Source organism: Aspergillus welwitschiae (assembly GCF_003344945.1).
Source record: "Aspergillus welwitschiae strain CBS 139.54b unplaced genomic scaffold BDQ94scaffold_19, whole genome shotgun sequence".
In the NCBI taxonomy this organism is placed as follows: Eukaryota; Fungi; Ascomycota; class Eurotiomycetes; order Eurotiales; family Aspergillaceae; genus Aspergillus; species Aspergillus welwitschiae.
In genome coordinates this window covers 16,001-32,880 of record NW_020798713.1, presented here as the reverse complement: position 1 = coordinate 32,880, position 16,880 = coordinate 16,001, and the positions used below count along the sequence as shown (strand labels likewise).

The following is a 16,880-nucleotide window of genomic DNA, read 5'->3' as shown; positions in this document are numbered from 1 at the left end:
TTTTACAATGGTACTTGTACCCAATCAAGGCCCATTACTAGTAAGCCGGTATACGCCACACATCAATGGAATGGCCGAAATACTGGAGCCGATGCAGGATGGTACGTGCCAAAGCCCCAGTAGCGTGCTTGCAGGGTCAGTGAAGTGATTGTCCTCTAAGAAGGTGACAAATTCCCTCGATACAAAAGCTCACTGGCCAGTCAAGGACTCAATCACAGAGATTCGGACACCGTAGCTTCCAGGTTCGTCCGTGGCAAAGATAGTCAGATTTTGTGGTGCTGAATCAGCAACTTGCGCTTACGCCTTTCCTTCGTTATAGGGCGACATGCTCATTAGCGTGGTCAGCTCGATAGCCAATACTGGCATGACTTACCATGCTGCTTGACCACGTCACACAATTTAGCCTCTCGCGAGATGTAGAGAGCCAGATATGGAACGATAAGCCGAAGATGTCGATAAGTCATTGGGTCGTGCAGCCTGCTGATGCATAAGGCTTCAACTAGATTATTGTTGACGGTCTTGCGGTATGCGCAGCCGGAAAGCAGGGGTAGTACAACAATCAATGTATGACGATTTTTCAATGTAGGGAATATGTCTCCGTTGCAGACTGATTGGTTGACTAGGGCTAACTAGGTTCCTCCGATCAAGCATTTCCAGCCTGTCTCGCACCCCCACGAGACTGTGCCAATCACCATCCTTTGTCAGGTCATAGCTAACATGGCCGCAAAGTAGTGTCCTCATGGCATGATTCGCATTTCAATCACATTTAATAGACAAACATCCCATATGAGGAGTCCTGCCAAAAGTTGTAGTTGACGGCTAACCATTCAGACAAAAGGACAACGCCTTACCGATGATCGTCGGTCGACAACTTCTGCACATACCGGCAGACCATCTTATAAGTAATTCGTTATCAGCTCCTTCATTCCTTTGAATTCTGCTAGGTCAGTGTCTGTGCATTTGCCTGCAAGTAGTTTCTCCAGGCGAGCGCTACGACGTCAGCCAAGATAGCTTTTGTTCGCTCAGGATAACAAACGAGGCTTTTCGTTTATGATCTCATACTTACACACGCCTCGATTCTCGCTTGCATTTAATTTTGATTTATTTCGCATTGATATCTTTTACTGAAAGATTTTGTTTCAATTGCTTTTGCTTTTGTGCACATTGACAAGGCACGGAGAGTATATACATGGCGATATTTTCTCCGATCATTGCCTCTCCAGGAAAACTACCTTGCTACCATACTCGGTGTCAAAACTATACTGCAACCCCAAATTCATTAGTGTTGCCCCGGAATACGTCTGATCTCCATCAACGGTATAGTCCGCCTTAGGGTCCAACCCCTGCAGCCTGACCCACGGCACGGCATGGTTGACATTCGGCTGGACCTGGAAGTAGAACAGAACAGCCTGTGCGCCATCCTGAGTCACAAAGAGTGCGGCAGGCCACTGGGAGTCTTGAGGTAGGCGTAGCCGATACAGATCTCCGTTCAAAATGATAGGGTTCACTTTTTCCGCCAGCGCAAGAAGCTCGGGAACTATTTCGTCCCCTTCCACCGTCGCCGGATCCAGCTCCAAGCCGAAAGAACCACCCATCATAGCAACGTGTGCGCGGAAAGTAATGGGCACAGTGCGACCGGTCTGTGCATTAGGAACCGCGGAGAGGTGGGCACCCATTGCTGATGGCGGGTAGGCAAGCGAGGTCCCAAATTGGATGGTGATTCGGTCGATGGCGTCGGTGTTATCGGAAGTCCAGATCTGGGGGACATACTGCAGCATGCCAGCATCAAAGCGGCCTCCACCCGAGGCACATCCTTCCCACAGGACATCCGGGAAGCGGGTGGTCAGTGTGTCGAACACCCGGTAGAGGCCAAGCATGTACTGATGGTCAGTCGACGGAGAGGGCGTCTCGTGTATTCCCCGGTTGTTGTCCCATTTGACGTAGGAAATGCCGGTGTCTTGTAACAGGTTCGTCATGAAGTCTATGATGAAGTCCTGCACAGCCGGAAGCGCCAGGTTGAGGACGAGCTGGTTCCGACGCTCGGTACGGGGGTAAGGCCCGGCATGAAGCGCCCACTCCGGGTGTTCGTGGTAGAGAGTGGAATTGGGGTTGACCATTTCGGGCTCCACCCAAATACCAAAGCGAAGTTTTGTGGACTCTGTGCCATTGACGGTGAGATTTGTGATGTCTTGCACGACCGGGGTCAACCCGTCCGGGAAGCGCGCTGGATTGGGCATCCAGTCGCCCAGTCCGGCGTTATCGGACACTCGAGGGTACTTGTCCCCAAACCAGCCGTCGTCCATGACAAAGAGGTGGACACCCAGGGCAGCGGACTCTTCGGCAAGAGTTTCGATGCTGCTTTGATTGTAGTCGAAATAAACTCCTTCCCAGCTATTCAGCAGAACCGGCCGGTCGGACGTGGCGAACTTGCTCTTCATGAGGTGGTTGCGATATAGCCGGTGGAATTTGCGAGACACTGAGCCAAGGCCTTTGTCCGAGTAGACTGCAACGCACTCAGGGGAGGTTAAAGTCTCGCCAGGGCCAAGGTTCCACGATAATTGGTCCGGGTTGAAGCCGAGCAGCGCCCGGGTGAAACCTTGCGATCCTTTCTCTACTTGGGCTGAGAAAGAGCCGGTATATACAAGGTTGAAACCCCATGCCTCGCCTTGCGATTCGGTAGTAGCTGGATCTACTATGGCAAGGAAGGGATTGTGAAGGTGAGAGGAATATCCAGTACTGCTTCCGAATCTACTCCCCTGTCAGCAAGGTCACACTGTCGGTTTTTGCTATGCTGACTTACCCCTGGACGCCATACTGCACTTTGCTTCTCTGAACATTTGCCTCTCTGGCCCAGTCGCCACGGAGGCTGACCATGTCGAGGTCTTCATAGGGGAAATCGATACTTATGCTTGCAAGGGCCTCGATAGTGATATTACCCGGGCCCTGGTTGGTCACATTGACACTCCTCACGATCGCATCATATTTCGGAAATATGGAGTATGACAAGTCGGCCGCGACGGAGCTATAGTTGTCATACAGATGGACTACCAAAGTTGTGACGTCCTGCGCATCGCCAAATGTGGCAGGCAGGCCAGGCAAAGCATTTTTACCTTCGATCACCTCGTGCGACACATATTGGAGATCGCTAACAGTATAACCTGCCGATTCCCGAATACGAACGGCGGGAATGCGGAAATCCCCACGGCCTTGGTCGGGGAACTCCCGGCGGATTCGACCAGGCATGCCGACCCAGCCGTTGACAGCAGGTTCCACTGGCGAAGGGATTGTGCCGGAGACGACACCACCAAAATGATCAGAAATCAAGTCGCCGGTGGTACTGTTGACATGGAATCGATATGAGACATTGTCGCCGTTCAATGCGAAACTAGTGCCATTCGTAACGATCGCTGTTTGGTCAGCTTACATTCCGAATGAAGATCAAGCGTTGCAGTAGCATCCCTCCCCCCCCCCCCCCCCCCCCCCCCCCCGGCAGGACATACTCTGTGAAGTTGAAGCCCCAGTTGCGGGAGCTGCTGCAGAATGACCGTATAACGTAAAAAGGCCCAGGGCCACCACAACATGGGAAGACCCGATCATGGTGGTGATGATATTGCTGGCCGTCAGTCCTAAAACATGTGGCAGGTGAGCGAAGCAGCAGTTCTTCCTCTCACCGGCCTTTTATCCCCGGACGGGGTTGACTGCATCCGGGGAAACATCGGAGGGTATCCCAGTTTCTTGCTGGGCATCATCCCCCAGCTCCGGCTTGGCACCCCCACGTCTCATTCCCCAACGTGGCTGGGATCATCCTGCCCAGCTCGTTAAGACTACCTGGGCGGAGAAGGGGGGACAATCCGGGGATTGTCATTGCACGGTCTCCGCCTTGGCTCAATAGTATAAGCTGCAAGATCAGCTCATTGCAGTAGGTTTCTCCCCCTTGGCTGCGGAGTTGCCCCGGATGCTCCGAAAACGGGGATGCCGACTTCTTCATGGGGCATTCGGTGTGCTGTTTGTTTTGTTTGCATACACTTGTCTTGGCCCTTGGAAAGGTGAAAACAAAAAAAAGAGAAGGATCAGAAAAACACAATCATAAGTGAACCCAAGGTATAATCACGGAATACACCAGTTCTCCATATATTAGATGCCACCTTTTCCCTACTTTTAGTCAAATGCAGTAAATACCAGGATGGTTTAATAGTAGCATAGTAGTAATAAATCAAAGCAGATGCCAGTGGTCTCCAATTGAAATGATGGTAGTAGTCAAATTCCTGGGGAATATATATATATTTCATCGTCACTGACTAGCGTATTCATGAAAACACTTTCCAGAAAGTCCGACGAATAGATGATGTCATGAATACTAGAGCAAATGTTACTACTAGTAGTGGTAACCCATAGGAGGTTGCAAATAAGCAGAAACACCACAATGCTTACTAGGCTTATTGAATATTGATGTCTGACATAGATTTATGACACGATCTAAAGATCCACTGCATCTGGGAGATACCGAAAACCACATGGCCAGCAAGTCACGTGATTCGACGGTCGCAAAATCCAGCACCAATCCCTTGAAAGATAATGTGACACCTCGCATTCATTATATGCTTACCCACATTAAGAACCTCACGACAGTTTCGCACCCAAGTTGACATGAATCGATACTGCAGTAGGCCGCCAGTCCTGCTTCCCCGAGCTTCCGCCCGATCCCACTCCGCTTGATTCCTCCGAACGGAGTGCACGAGTCACTATCATCACTGCTATTGATCCATCCCATCCCGCTTTCCATTTTCCGGGCCAGTCGATAGGCTCGTTCAATGTTCTGTATGAATATCGAGCACTCAGACCATACACTGAGTTGTTGACCTTTCTGATGGCCTGCTCTGCCGTCTCGAATGTTGGAATGACAACCACAGGGCCGAAGATTTTCTCCCGGAAGATGATCATATTATCTGTCACATCGGCAAAGACTGTCGGAAGTATGAAGAACCATCCCGGGGCGGCTTCATTCAATGGCGTTCCGCCCAGCACAAGACGACCCCCTTCCCTGGCGCCAGACCGGATGTATGACATTACTCTGGCAAATTGAGTCTTGGAGTATGAGAAAGCACGGACTTCCATTGTTGAGCCAAATTTCCAGCAGAGGCTGCGCTGACTTGAACCTAGAACACGGAGCAGGGTTTTAAAGTGCTCGATATCCGATATGGGCAAGGCGAATCGAGCCTAGTTCTTGCATTGATCAACGGTTCTCATGGCCAGATTACAGCCATTGACACGGCCCCACCGGGCTACGGTGGACCATACACCATCCATCAATCGCAGAAGCACATCCAGGCTTCCACACTCGAGCAGCGTATCTGGTTGCTCCGCACCGACACGGCCAGCCTGCTTTCCCATCACGCAAGCACTGAAAAATTCAATGCAGCTGTGCTGTGCCACACCTTATGGTATTTTCCCGACCGGGCGAGCGTTGCCCAAGTCTTCCAGCTTCTGGCCGACACAAATATACACTATCTGTGTTTAGCGGAGTATGGATTCCGCGCCTCGCGACCCGCACAGGTCCCGCATATGCTGGCTGTGCAAACGCAAGCCTGGTACCCTTCCCTACGCAAGTCCGCTGCGACGAGGCCGAGGGAGCCCAACGTACGCTCCGCGCTCACTCCAGACGAGCTGCTACACGTCGCGCACTAAATGGATGGCAAGAGAAACGTTCCGGCTACATACAACCTGAATCACAGCCGAGGGATGGGCATTGGGAAGTGCAGTTTGTCACTCCACAGCTGTGTAAATAATGGAAACAGGAGGAAGGCTCATCCAATGACGCATCCATGAGTCTGCCATTCGGAAGATCGAGCAATCAATCCAGGAACTGCGGGAAAAGGGTTGCACCCACCCGGTGGGAGACCAAGGATGACTTTTGGGCGGTGTTGGAGTTGCAAGAGTCTCCGCCATGTAGTTATTTAGGCCTAGTTGCCAACAGTGGTTGATAGACACATGCATCTTTGAGTGAGCACGGATGGTATGCCTGTCATATATACAGCCCTGACCTCACATATCCATCCCTTAAAACTTTTGCCTGTGAACTTAATGCTTCTCTACACCCGCACCAAATTGATATGATCGAAGAGGCCCTGTTCGATCGGTCAGAGCGCGACTCGGGGAAGTTGAAGTCGTTATACTGAGCGTACACAAATTACTTTCACAAGCTGAATACCACCCGTTATCCACGTAACTGGTAACTATTAGTAACTCATTAATTGCTAGTCGACATACTACATATAGCACAGTTTTGTAATCGTAATCGTTATTGATCTGGGCCAGGCAGTAACTCTGGTTGTCAGTAGCCCTTATCTCCCCTCTTTACCCCACCCGAAAGTTTTCAACACATGGTTAGTAGAGCCTGGCGACCCGGACGTATTGCTGGCGCGGGAGTCGCACTTAGGGAATAATATGTAGCAATGCATCAGTGGGTATCGGTGAGTACGGGTTGTTGACATGCGAGATGTTACTTGTTTCCGATTACTGCCACTGGCTGTTATATATGTTTGTCACGTCCATTTTGCTAATAGAACTTCCGGGTGATATAGCATGCATAGTCTGCGTCCTTTATTCAGCGCCCATTCATACCCATAGGGAATTTAAACAACAACAGCGGATTTGCGGCCAAAAGTATGGGTCTTGTACAATAATCGTGCTCTGGTTCAGCATTCAGACAGGAGTCAGGAGGGCGAGATGATCGTTATTCCATATCCACTGATATCCGATGTTGGACGCCATCTATGTAGGCGTAGGACGACCGGGGTCGCTTAATATGTATATTATTGCGTAAGCGCTGGCTTCCTTGTTATTTCTCAATAGTCAATGATATTTGACTGCCCAGATTTGCACGCCCTATCCGGTATCTATGCGGGTATGGCCTAGTCCATGAACCGAAGGTGAACTTCTTCCTGGACTCCAATGTCCACACGGTCTTCCCCTGTTCGGATCTCGGGCAGGGATTAATAATCGGTATTTATGGCAAAATGTGGCCAGTTCAATTGACTTCCCACTAACGCGTCCCTAGCTTCGAACTCCAGCTCTCCGCCTGGCAGACTCTTCCATAGTTTTCTGGCTACAAACTGTTGTTGCAGTCTATCTTATGGCATTCGAACGGTTTCATAGGAGACGCACAGCAGTTAGCTGGCGGATTTCACGTGGGCCATGGACAGAGCCAATCTTTTCAAGAATTTATGTCTGTGGATGACCGTGCAGCGCCATTACCAATCCACCTGGATGGATATGTTTTCGATATACCGACTCACATGCGGTAGGAACGATCCCACCAATAAGCAGCACCTTGACGCGGACCCGGATGGAGGGCATAAACAGGCACCCCCTATCACCGGCAGCAGGTCACCAATGCGTTACCCTTCTCTGTACATGGGTTCCCAGCTAGACGCTTGGCAGCGCATTATCCTGGTAATTCTCCTGGAGGTCCCTGCGCACGTCATTCGCCCCTCTGCATGGTCTGGATATTCCCTGACTTTTGGGCCGCGCAGCCAGTCCAGGCCGCGAGGTTCTATCACATGTGGAATATGTCTCACGGCTGCCCGAACGAGTAATGTGTACTTAAGTCGCAGCCTCAAGGAGGTTATAGCGCCCGAGGGATTGTCAAGCTTAATGATCGACGAGATGATTTCCCCTGAAATGGGCAAACCCACGATGGTGTGCTTGGCAGCTGTGGAGCGAACCAGAATCAAGTGGGACAAACTCCTTCGGGCCGCAGGGCTGCCCTTGGTCGAACCGTTTACCTATGCGATCGACCTATGCCAGGGTGATAGGGTGGTCGAGCGGTTAAATGCTGACGGATAATAGGAAACCGGTGGAGATAATAAACAGTCAGATAAGGGGAGAGTAGTCGGTTGGATCAACAAATCTGGTTCATTGATGCATACATTCCATTGATGGGACAGAAGGCATCAGCTTTTTCTTTGTTACAATGGCTCATAACTCAGTCGCGCTAAAATGTCTCAGACTACTATCCACTTTTAGTGTTCTTTCTCCAACCCCTCCTCATCCGTTGGCGGACTTTATTGCATTAGTGCTGACGGGATAGACTCCGGATAACCCCCGCGAATAACACAGCCCATGCCTATTGACGTACAGAACGATCAAAATCCAAGGAGCACAAAGGAATGGATCACAATAATATATAAGACTGTTGTCTTTCCCACATTTACGGCCACCCGATGTCTAAAAAGAAATTGTTATCCCAGACTTTATACCATACTCCACAATGGCTGATAACGTAGCCACGTTGACCTCTGCCATCAACACCGCTGTGGCCAATCTAGCTGGCAAGGATGAAATCCCGGAGGCAGCTCGGTACCAGCTTCTCGAGGCAATTGACAAGCTTCGCGTTGCTGTGGAGCCGCCCCTTCTCACCATTCGGAATTTCTGCTTCGGTGTCAGTAACTCTCCAGGTTCTTTTTATCACCCATTCAATCTCTTCGTTGCGATACTGATGTAGGTGATGAATCCGTAGCATCATAGCCTAGTTGCCATTCGTGTCGCCATGGGAATGGGTATATTTGATGCCTTCGCCTCAACGAAGAACGGTGAAATGACCGCTGATGCGCTGAACGAGAAGACGAAGGGGGACAAAGGCCTCTTGGGTAAGTGCTTTCCTTCGCTGTTCTCTCTGAGTATCTTCTTTGTCTATCTGCGGGAGCTTTTCAAAAACTCCTTCTCTTCTCTTCCTGTTTTTCTCTCTTCCCTGCATTTTCCTTGATTTCTTCTTTTCCCCTAGTCTCTTTGTCTATTCCAACACCCATACAGTTCGAAGGGTCCGTTCAGTTTTGCTTGGCTATATTGATTTTTGTTTCGTTTTTACATTGAATCACGGTATTATCGTTCAATATACATCACTCAAAATTACGTTGTGGAGATTAATGATAATTTTATTCTGCAGTGCGTATCATGCGGGTGCTGTGTGCGAACCACATCTTCCAAGAGACGGGGGTGGAGAAATACCACCAACTGCCGCTAGCCATCATGTTTGCTACTGATAGTCCACCCAGCGAGGTCATCAAACATTTGTGAGTTCTTGTTGAGTTCTTGTTGACTGATAATTTTGTTGAACTCGAATCGTGGCTGATATCGGGAATGAGTTCAGCCATTCGGACATGAAGGCCTCGGTACACTCCTATGACTATTTCGAGGCAAGAGGATACCAGAATCCTGAAGACGCCTACGACACGACCTTCCAGCTTGCTTTTGGAACCAAGGAACATTACTTTGAGTGGCTACAGCACAACCCGGAGGAGCTACATGCCTTCAACACTGTGATGGAGATCGGCAATCGCTCCTTGGAAGGTGTGCAATGGTATGATTACTATCCATGGCAGGAGAAGCTGGCTACTACCAGTGGTACAGATCGTGTCCTCCTGGTGGACATCGGCGGTGGCAAGGGCCATGACATTTCCGGCTTCAAGCGCAAGTATCCTGAGATAAAACACCAGCTGATAGTGCAGGATCTCCCCAAGGTCATCGAGGACATCCAAGAGCCGCTCATTGAAGGTATAAAAGTCATCGGATATAATATGTTTGATCCACAACCCATTAAAGGGGCTAAGGCATATTATATGCGAACTGTTTTACACGATTGGCCTGATAAACAAGCCCTACAGGCTCTTAGCCGTGTTCATGATGCTATGGCCACCGACTCAGTACTACTGATCAATGAAAACGTCTTGCCTGAGATCAATGCGCCCGGATTTTCATCCTCGATGGATATTATAATGATGGAGCTCTATGGATCTCTGGAACGGACGGAAAGGCAGTGGCTTGCACTATTGGAGAAGGCGCAGTTTAGGGTTGTCAAAATATGGCGGTCGGGTTTTCAGGGAACTGGTTCCAATGCGTTATTCGAGGCGGTGCCTGTTTGAGTGTTGGGGAATCTTCATGCTAAGATAATGCAGCCCAGCGGTTCGACATTTGATCTTGTGGGCTTCTAGATATGCCTGAAGCTTCGGAGCCACCTGGGCGTCTTGCTTAGGGGGTTCTACGCACTGCTTGGATATTCTAAGGTTCTCAGCCATGAGTAGCAATGGATGTTCCACGTAAACCGAATTTACTAATGTCAGTTCTTGGTCCAGAAGACAGGGGACTCCCCTGTTTATCCAGTCTCTCACGAGGAACAGATGGCAATCTTGCGGATAAAGATAAAGCTGAATCAATAACGGAATATTGCAATACTGTTCACCTTAGATACAATCACCACATGGACATCATTAAGGCCTGGAGGAATGTTTAATGGACAGACGGATGAGTAGAGGTGCCTCCTTAGTCAGGAAGTAAATTATAGACCGCAGCCATGGAGCCGCCACAAGGAATAAAGGAATGGAATCTAGACCAAAGGAAAGACTGTGATGCGACAAGACCATCACCCGGTTGCACTTCCCAGTGATTATCACGGACTGACCCCTCTGTCAACAGCCCGAATTGTCTTCACCAAATGACCATCTGCAGGTATCACGTGAGTAGTTTGCATATTCTGAACTGTTCGCCGAACTTGGCCTGGGCATACAACTATACGCAATGGATCCTCTCCATCATAGGCGATATTCTTAGAGCATTTGTTTGGCATCTTGAACCCCCGTAGGCTGATATCCTGTCTGGGACTAGCCTGTATGATGATTTGGACCACGGATCGTAATTAGAGTTGCTGTTTGAAACGCCGATTGGCTTTCATTTGATGTGGAAATCCCACACTGGCTTTGACCGTGGAATGCACGTGGCAATCATCACAAACAGTAACTCATTCTTGGCCATTATACTGTGGCCCGGATGTGGAATGCGGGGTCGCAATAATACTCTTCTGGCTAGGATGTGCTAGCAGCAAACAGTATGACTAAAGCTATATCTGTTAGTTAATTGACCGACTTATGTCCCCTTTCGTTCTCCACGTTGGCGCCTGCACCCGGCATGCGCATCAAAATTGTCGTTACCCGACCTGAAGAAATGAGGAAATCACATTTCATTAGATACAACTGCAATGTTCAAGTTTCGAGTACGTTGAGCAAAGAGAGTCAACCGGGGCAGCTCCAGAGAGTGAAGCTTCTCTACAGATAATGACCTCACATTTTCTCATCTCGAGTCACCTGGTCCAATCGTTGCACCAAGCCATCAATCTTCCCCATAAGCCCAGTCTTTCTTCGGGATACCTTCTAGCGTTGAATTCTGTACACTCCCAGAGTCGCATCACATGCGGTCCGCAACTTTCGTTATTCCACTTCTCCTCTGGCGGAAACGGCGAGGGATCGAAGACTATGCGCAGGGCATATAGTGAGCCATCCAAAATCTTATGATTGACGTCGAATTGATTCCTGAAGCGGCCGTGCTCAAGTGTTATATGATACATTCTTGAGCAAAATGCCTCTTCATTTAGCCAAGTCTCATTGACTCTGCCTTTATACCAGATATCCAGTGGTCGTCGCTTTGTGAGGGTCAGTTCAATGGTAAAGTCACTGACCACCTTAGACCGCTGTCTACTGTTACCTAGGTCAATGACCCGATCGAGATACTCGGAATCGTGCGGCTTCCATTCAATTTCGGCGAAAATCCAACAAGTGTACTCGGTTGAGCAAAATAGCTACACGATAAGCGTCAATTAATGAAGAAAGGAGGCAACTCATTTGTCGAACTCACCTTGCCTGTTCCATCTTCGTGAAAGGTAATTTGACTTGATCCGTCATTCCAACTCCATGCTTCTTCACAGAGAATGGAACGGACTGTTTCGGGCCAGGTCATTGGCCCCGCCTGGGAAGCTCCCCAGCTTTTGGCTGTTACAACAATAACGCTCTGCTAAGGAACTTTGACCGATATGGTTTTTGTTGAGCTGATTGCGTCTGGATAGTGGTAGACTCGTGTAATGCGTCGATAAGGAGGCGAAAAAATGATGAGAGTAACAGTCCCCTCACACCCACGAGACTGAAGGTTGCGGGCGGAATTTCAGGGTCCCGCTAGTCTGCGTTGGGGAAGAGGCTGGAAGGCATAACCATGCTTGGTGCAAGGCAGCTGGCTAAGACTTTCACTTTTCTAGTTTGGGTTCCATTTAATTTTCAATTCCATGATTACATTAGGATCCTAGATCCGATGAGCCAGAACTTTGCATGAATGATCTCATTATCGTTTTCTTCAGAACACAAAAATCGATTATGTACTCCTGGAAGATGAAATTTGTACTTCTCATTTATAATGTTAGTTTGGGAGGGTGCATTTACATTGGGACATAAAAGCTGATCAGGCGTCAAATATTCATCGCTCACTCCCACGGCGCCCCACCTCCCCTTTCTCGTTAAAATGGTTCACCTGCTGCCCACCTTGCTTCCTCTAACATCTCCGTCGCTTCACACACAGAATGCCACCTATCACCAGGGCGGAAGCCAAACACAAATTCCCCGATTTTTTTCCAGAGACTTTCCGCGACGCGTCCCCTTTCGCGCTGAGGCAGTCGCATAGAACTGGACAACACACCAAAATGGTCGATTGGATCGTATTGAACCCAGGAACAGGCGCGACGCATCAAGATCCATCGGATCCCATAACCAAATTCTTCCAACCTCTTTTCGAGCAACCTGAATACCTGTGCCATCTGAGATTCCGACGGTCGTGCCCCGTGGAAGCACCACACACCGAATGGCTCATGCTATGTTAGTTTCCCAATGTCACCTTCATGGATGGGAAAATCAGATACTCAGAAAAAGCAATCTCTGACATCGTTCTTAGCTTGGAACTCTGCCGATGTGCGCACTAAATTCATCAAATCTGCCGAATCCCAGTCTCTTACCGAGATCCTCGCCGCCTGGAGTTCCGAGCGATCGGTCCAAGTATCTATGATCGATCTCTCTCAGACAGTTGGGGATGCTTTCCGTGGCGGTGCGTTCCAGACCCAGTACGTTGGTCCAATCGAGTATTACGAGCTCATGGCCGTGTACTTCCCCGAGAATCTGGAGGGTTCGCACATTAAGGAGCTGGACCGCACCAATCCATACAACCTAGGGATTCTGATTGGCTCCGATGTGTACCCCCTGGCAGGCTTGACGGATTGGCAGCATGGATGGCTCGATCGAACCGTGCTCTTCCAAGGTCAACGTGCCCGATGTCTCATATACTTGCTGCGATGGGAGAATCCCGACCGCGAGCACGAGTATAAGAATTTCCGCGTTACGATGAAAGGGAAAATTATAGATTACTGGGAACAGTTTCTGACCCCGTTGAAGCAAAATAGGATGCTTGGCTACCAATCGCAACATGCATCATTTATCAGACAGCCGGTCACTTCGGTGCTGGGTGACTAGAGAACCTTATCTATCCTGAAGTAGTGCTCTTATCCCCACTAAGCTGTACAATTAATTTGCATTTCGTAATCATGTTATCCATTTACACGTAAATGTCTATATGTGCTTTTTTATCTGTAATTCAGCTCAAGGGCAGTCTCTTCAAGACCTTCCTCAGATTCCTCCAAGACCTCTCTGAGACTCCTGTCAAAGGCTACTACCGGAGCTACTACTAGCGTTATTGTGTATGGATCACTATAGGATGTAGTGTGAAGTATCGGTCTGTCCGCTAGCGAAATAGCCAAGATATACTAGTTTCACTTTGACAATCAGGGGGTCGATAGATTGTAAGAGAGAAGCATATATAGCTTTCCTCACCTAGTCTAGCTCCGCTAAAACAATCGGTTAGTAGTAGTACAGGTACACGATGTAGGGTATACAGTCCGCACGGTGTGGAATGCCGTTCAAACACCATCCGCCATTCCTGAGATTAGGTCTATTTACAAGATGGCCTAGGTTTGTAATAGAAGTACGATACATACGTGAAGAAAGAGAGAATCTTAATCGGGGCGCACTAGATCCTGCCAATCTGCGAGATGTTGTGAAGAAGGATTTTCACAGTGCATTGTCTGTCGTTGTTTCCTCTTCATCTTCAAGGTCCAGGAGATTTGGATTCGTAAAGTGGCTTCCGTGCTTCAGACCGTAGCCTCCAGCTATAGAGGAGCTGATATTACCCCTCGTGCTAGCGAAGATCGTTCTGGCCCTCACAGAGCCAGCGACGTCCCGAGACCAATCACATGAAGGCAGATACATGGCTGTAGCAGACCATGCGTAACTGTTTGCGTTTAGGATGGCATCGTCAACGCTCGACTTTCCCAGTTCAGCCACATGAAATTGGAGAGAGGCTCTTCTCTGTTCACCACCTACAATTACTTTGTTGTCCGTAATCAGGAAATGTCCATCGTCAGTGATAAGTCTATTTAGGAAGGAATCCCATGTTCTTTCCTACTCGATCCCCAGTTGACTGGTATTACATAATTACACGTTCATCCAGATTACGCACTGTCGTAGCGGGTAGGTACAGGTCGAAATATAAGTCCAACAATATATTTGTTTTGCCCAGATAACCATCTTTTTCATTGAAGCTTCAGGCAACCCCCAGCACCAGACAATGTCTCCACATTACACAGGAAAGACAGAAGCATACAGTCTTATAAGGAAACAAGCGAAAAGTATACCCATATGTAGGATTGGTCTCAAGTATATATGAGCCATCTACAGAAATTAGATGGCTTGTATACAGGGAGATAATGACAGAGCTGCTCGCGCCGTTATTAGGGTGGAGCATTGGAGCACATGACCCTTTTCCCTACACGCCGGGCCTCCTCGATCTTATGTCGCTGTCTCAGTCTTTTGACTAAGCAGACACAACTAACCAACCAGTTACCACTCACCGACTCGACTTCTCCATCTCACTCCTCCAAAGACCACCATACCTCCACTGTATCCACAAGCCAGTATTCGCAAATATCTGTGCTGCAACACATACGGTGAAAGCCACTCCGCATCCAACACGATTCACCGTGGGCATCACAAATCCCGAGCCCGCAGCCGCAAGACAGCAACGGGCCATATTCAGACTTGCGCTCGCAGCGGCACTACTATCATGGAATACATCAACTAAATAAGTCGTCACTATCGATTGATTGGACACAGCTGTCCACCCGGTAATAAACGTTGAGATAATGGGAACGGCGATGTGGACGTGGGACGAATATTGAACAGTCCAGCCAAATATCATGACTGATAGACATTGTAGGCCAGCGAAGATGGGAACCAGACGAAGACGGGCTCGTTCAAGTGGAAATAATTTCTCCTGTCTTAAGGGTGATGTTTCTGCAAGTTCTTGTTCTTTGAACCGGCGATAATCCTTGTCGAGGATCCTACCTGTGATGAGGGTCCCGACCATAGAGCCCGCACCATTAGCGATGAAGGTTAATCCGGACTGAATTTCTGTCAATCCATAGTGTTCTTTGAAGAGAGTTGCCATAGCCGTAATCGTCATTTGCCACACAGCGAAGTAAATGGCAAAGAAAAGTACCAGAGGGGCGGCCTGTTTGCTGATCAAGATGCGAAGGGGTCCTAAAAGTTTGGTTCGTTTCTTGGGGGCCAGCCGGTTATATTCCACAGTCTCACGCCAATTCGTTTTACTGAACCGCTGATAGAGAGTAAGGGGATAACGCCCGATCCTTGGGGAAGGAAGTCGACCACCATTTCCCACGATTGACCTCAACGTCTCAGGAAGCAACAAACCTATCATGGTAAGCAGTACCCCGCTGTAAACAGTGAGAAACCAGAAGATAGTTCTCCATCCAATCGACCCTGCAAGCGCTCCCCCGATAACAGGCCCAATAGCAATGGAAATCAACATCATTCCTTGAAAAAAACCCATGAACCCTCCACGATCTTCACGGGTCGTAATATCTCCAATCACACCTGATCCGATAGCAACAGTACTAGCAGACCCAGTACTTTGCAAGCACCGAAAAATGATAAGCATAGTATAATTCCTGGTCTCTGCGAGACCGATGCAGGCACAGACTGCTACAAATAGGGTACCGATGTATGCTATTCGGCGACCTTTAACGTCTGAGATTGGACCCCAGAGGCTAGGCGCTAGGCCCTGGAAGATAAGGTAGGAGGTAATGGAAAGGTTGACGAGCTCAGTAGAGACATTGAGACTGCGGGATATGGATGGAATAGCTGGGAAATAAATGTTTGACGCCAGTGTCGAGACTGAATTATTAGAGGTGTCTGCAGTATTATAATGTGGATAGACAGTGACTTACATGTAGCAGCAGCGGAAACAAGCACCGCCAACAGACGCTTCTGAGATCTATCAAAGATCGTATACGGTGGCGCAGGCCTCTCAGTGACTGCATCAACAGTTGATGACTCGTTCTGATCTGCTGACATGTTGTGTGGATAATGTTAGTCCCCATCACAGTGGAAAGAGACCCAATACTTCGAACACACAAGAGGGTAATATACTCCGTTCGAGCGTATCCTCGGAGTTGCCGACTCAGCCGAGATAGATGATAGACATGGTACTTCCTAAATAAGTTAGCCAGGTGTGCGTATGGTGATACAAGAGATATTATTCAAGCTCGAGAGATTTCCAATTGCCTGAAAGGTCACGATTTACCACGAATAGGAAGCCTGGCCACCGGCATGCATGGGAGTTCTCATCACAATTCGGGATTTGAACCTGACTCAAGTTACCATGCTAGCGCATATTTGCTTTTGATATCAGATCTGGGGCAAGATAAGCGGCACGGTTCCGAGTGTGATAATGCACGAGATCGTGACTAGCGACGACAATACGTAACACAGCATTAAGGATCTATCTGACCCACCATCTGTGCTCTGGTAGAGCCTTGATAGTGCAGATTATTGGAAGGTCATGGTAGGAACGGTCTGGTTGATCGTGTTGCGGTACTACGGAACTGTGGCGTTCCCGGGTTGTACCTCGTGATATGTTCGCAGATCTAAGCCAGTGCGATCCGC

The 16,880-nt window shown here is 48.9% G+C and overlaps 6 protein-coding genes across 6 annotated transcripts; 2 read left to right on the top strand and 4 right to left on the bottom strand.

Moving 5' to 3' along the window:
* Window positions 1-1,136: 1,136 nt before the first annotated feature.
* BDQ94DRAFT_145169 (alpha-galactosidase) lies at window positions 1,137-3,269 on the bottom strand. The gene is made up of 2 exons (XM_026766587.1): window positions 2,801-3,269; window positions 1,137-2,748 (listed from the first exon to the last, which is right to left on the bottom strand). Exons 1-2 carry the CDS (start codon window positions 3,241-3,243, stop codon window positions 1,209-1,211), a joined length of 1,983 nt encoding a protein of 660 aa, XP_026625326.1. The 5' UTR covers window positions 3,244-3,269; the 3' UTR covers window positions 1,137-1,208.
* A 1,337-nt stretch (window positions 3,270-4,606) lies between these two features.
* Window positions 4,607-5,452, bottom strand: BDQ94DRAFT_145167 (Aldedh-domain-containing protein). The gene has a single exon (XM_026766586.1). The coding sequence runs from the start codon at window positions 5,113-5,115 to the stop codon at window positions 4,621-4,623; it is 495 nt and encodes a 164-aa protein (XP_026625325.1). The 5' UTR covers window positions 5,116-5,452; the 3' UTR covers window positions 4,607-4,620.
* Window positions 5,453-5,639: 187 nt separating this feature from the next.
* BDQ94DRAFT_145166 (uncharacterized protein) lies at window positions 5,640-5,984 on the bottom strand. The gene has a single exon (XM_026766585.1). The coding sequence runs from the start codon at window positions 5,944-5,946 to the stop codon at window positions 5,764-5,766; it is 183 nt and encodes a 60-aa protein (XP_026625324.1). The 5' UTR covers window positions 5,947-5,984; the 3' UTR covers window positions 5,640-5,763.
* A 2,267-nt stretch (window positions 5,985-8,251) lies between these two features.
* Window positions 8,252-9,939, top strand: BDQ94DRAFT_179262 (S-adenosyl-L-methionine-dependent methyltransferase). The gene is made up of 4 exons (XM_026773328.1): window positions 8,252-8,440; window positions 8,519-8,648; window positions 8,945-9,071; window positions 9,149-9,939. The coding sequence occupies exons 1-4, from the start codon at window positions 8,270-8,272 to the stop codon at window positions 9,918-9,920; spliced, it is 1,200 nt and encodes a 399-aa protein (XP_026625323.1). The 5' UTR covers window positions 8,252-8,269; the 3' UTR covers window positions 9,921-9,939.
* A 2,575-nt stretch (window positions 9,940-12,514) lies between these two features.
* Window positions 12,515-13,334, top strand: BDQ94DRAFT_171067 (uncharacterized protein; the record flags this gene model as incomplete). The annotated part of the gene is made up of 2 exons (XM_026771640.1): window positions 12,515-12,686; window positions 12,763-13,334. 2 exons carry the CDS (start codon window positions 12,515-12,517, stop codon window positions 13,332-13,334), a joined length of 744 nt encoding a protein of 247 aa, XP_026625322.1.
* Window positions 13,335-14,763: 1,429 nt separating this feature from the next.
* BDQ94DRAFT_179258 (putative MFS multidrug transporter) lies at window positions 14,764-16,308 on the bottom strand (the record flags this gene model as incomplete). The annotated part of the gene is made up of 2 exons (XM_026773327.1): window positions 16,163-16,308; window positions 14,764-16,109 (listed from the first exon to the last, which is right to left on the bottom strand). The coding sequence occupies exons 1-2, from the start codon at window positions 16,287-16,289 to the stop codon at window positions 14,764-14,766; spliced, it is 1,473 nt and encodes a 490-aa protein (XP_026625321.1). The 5' UTR covers window positions 16,290-16,308.
* Between the last annotated feature and the right edge of the window lie 572 nt (window positions 16,309-16,880).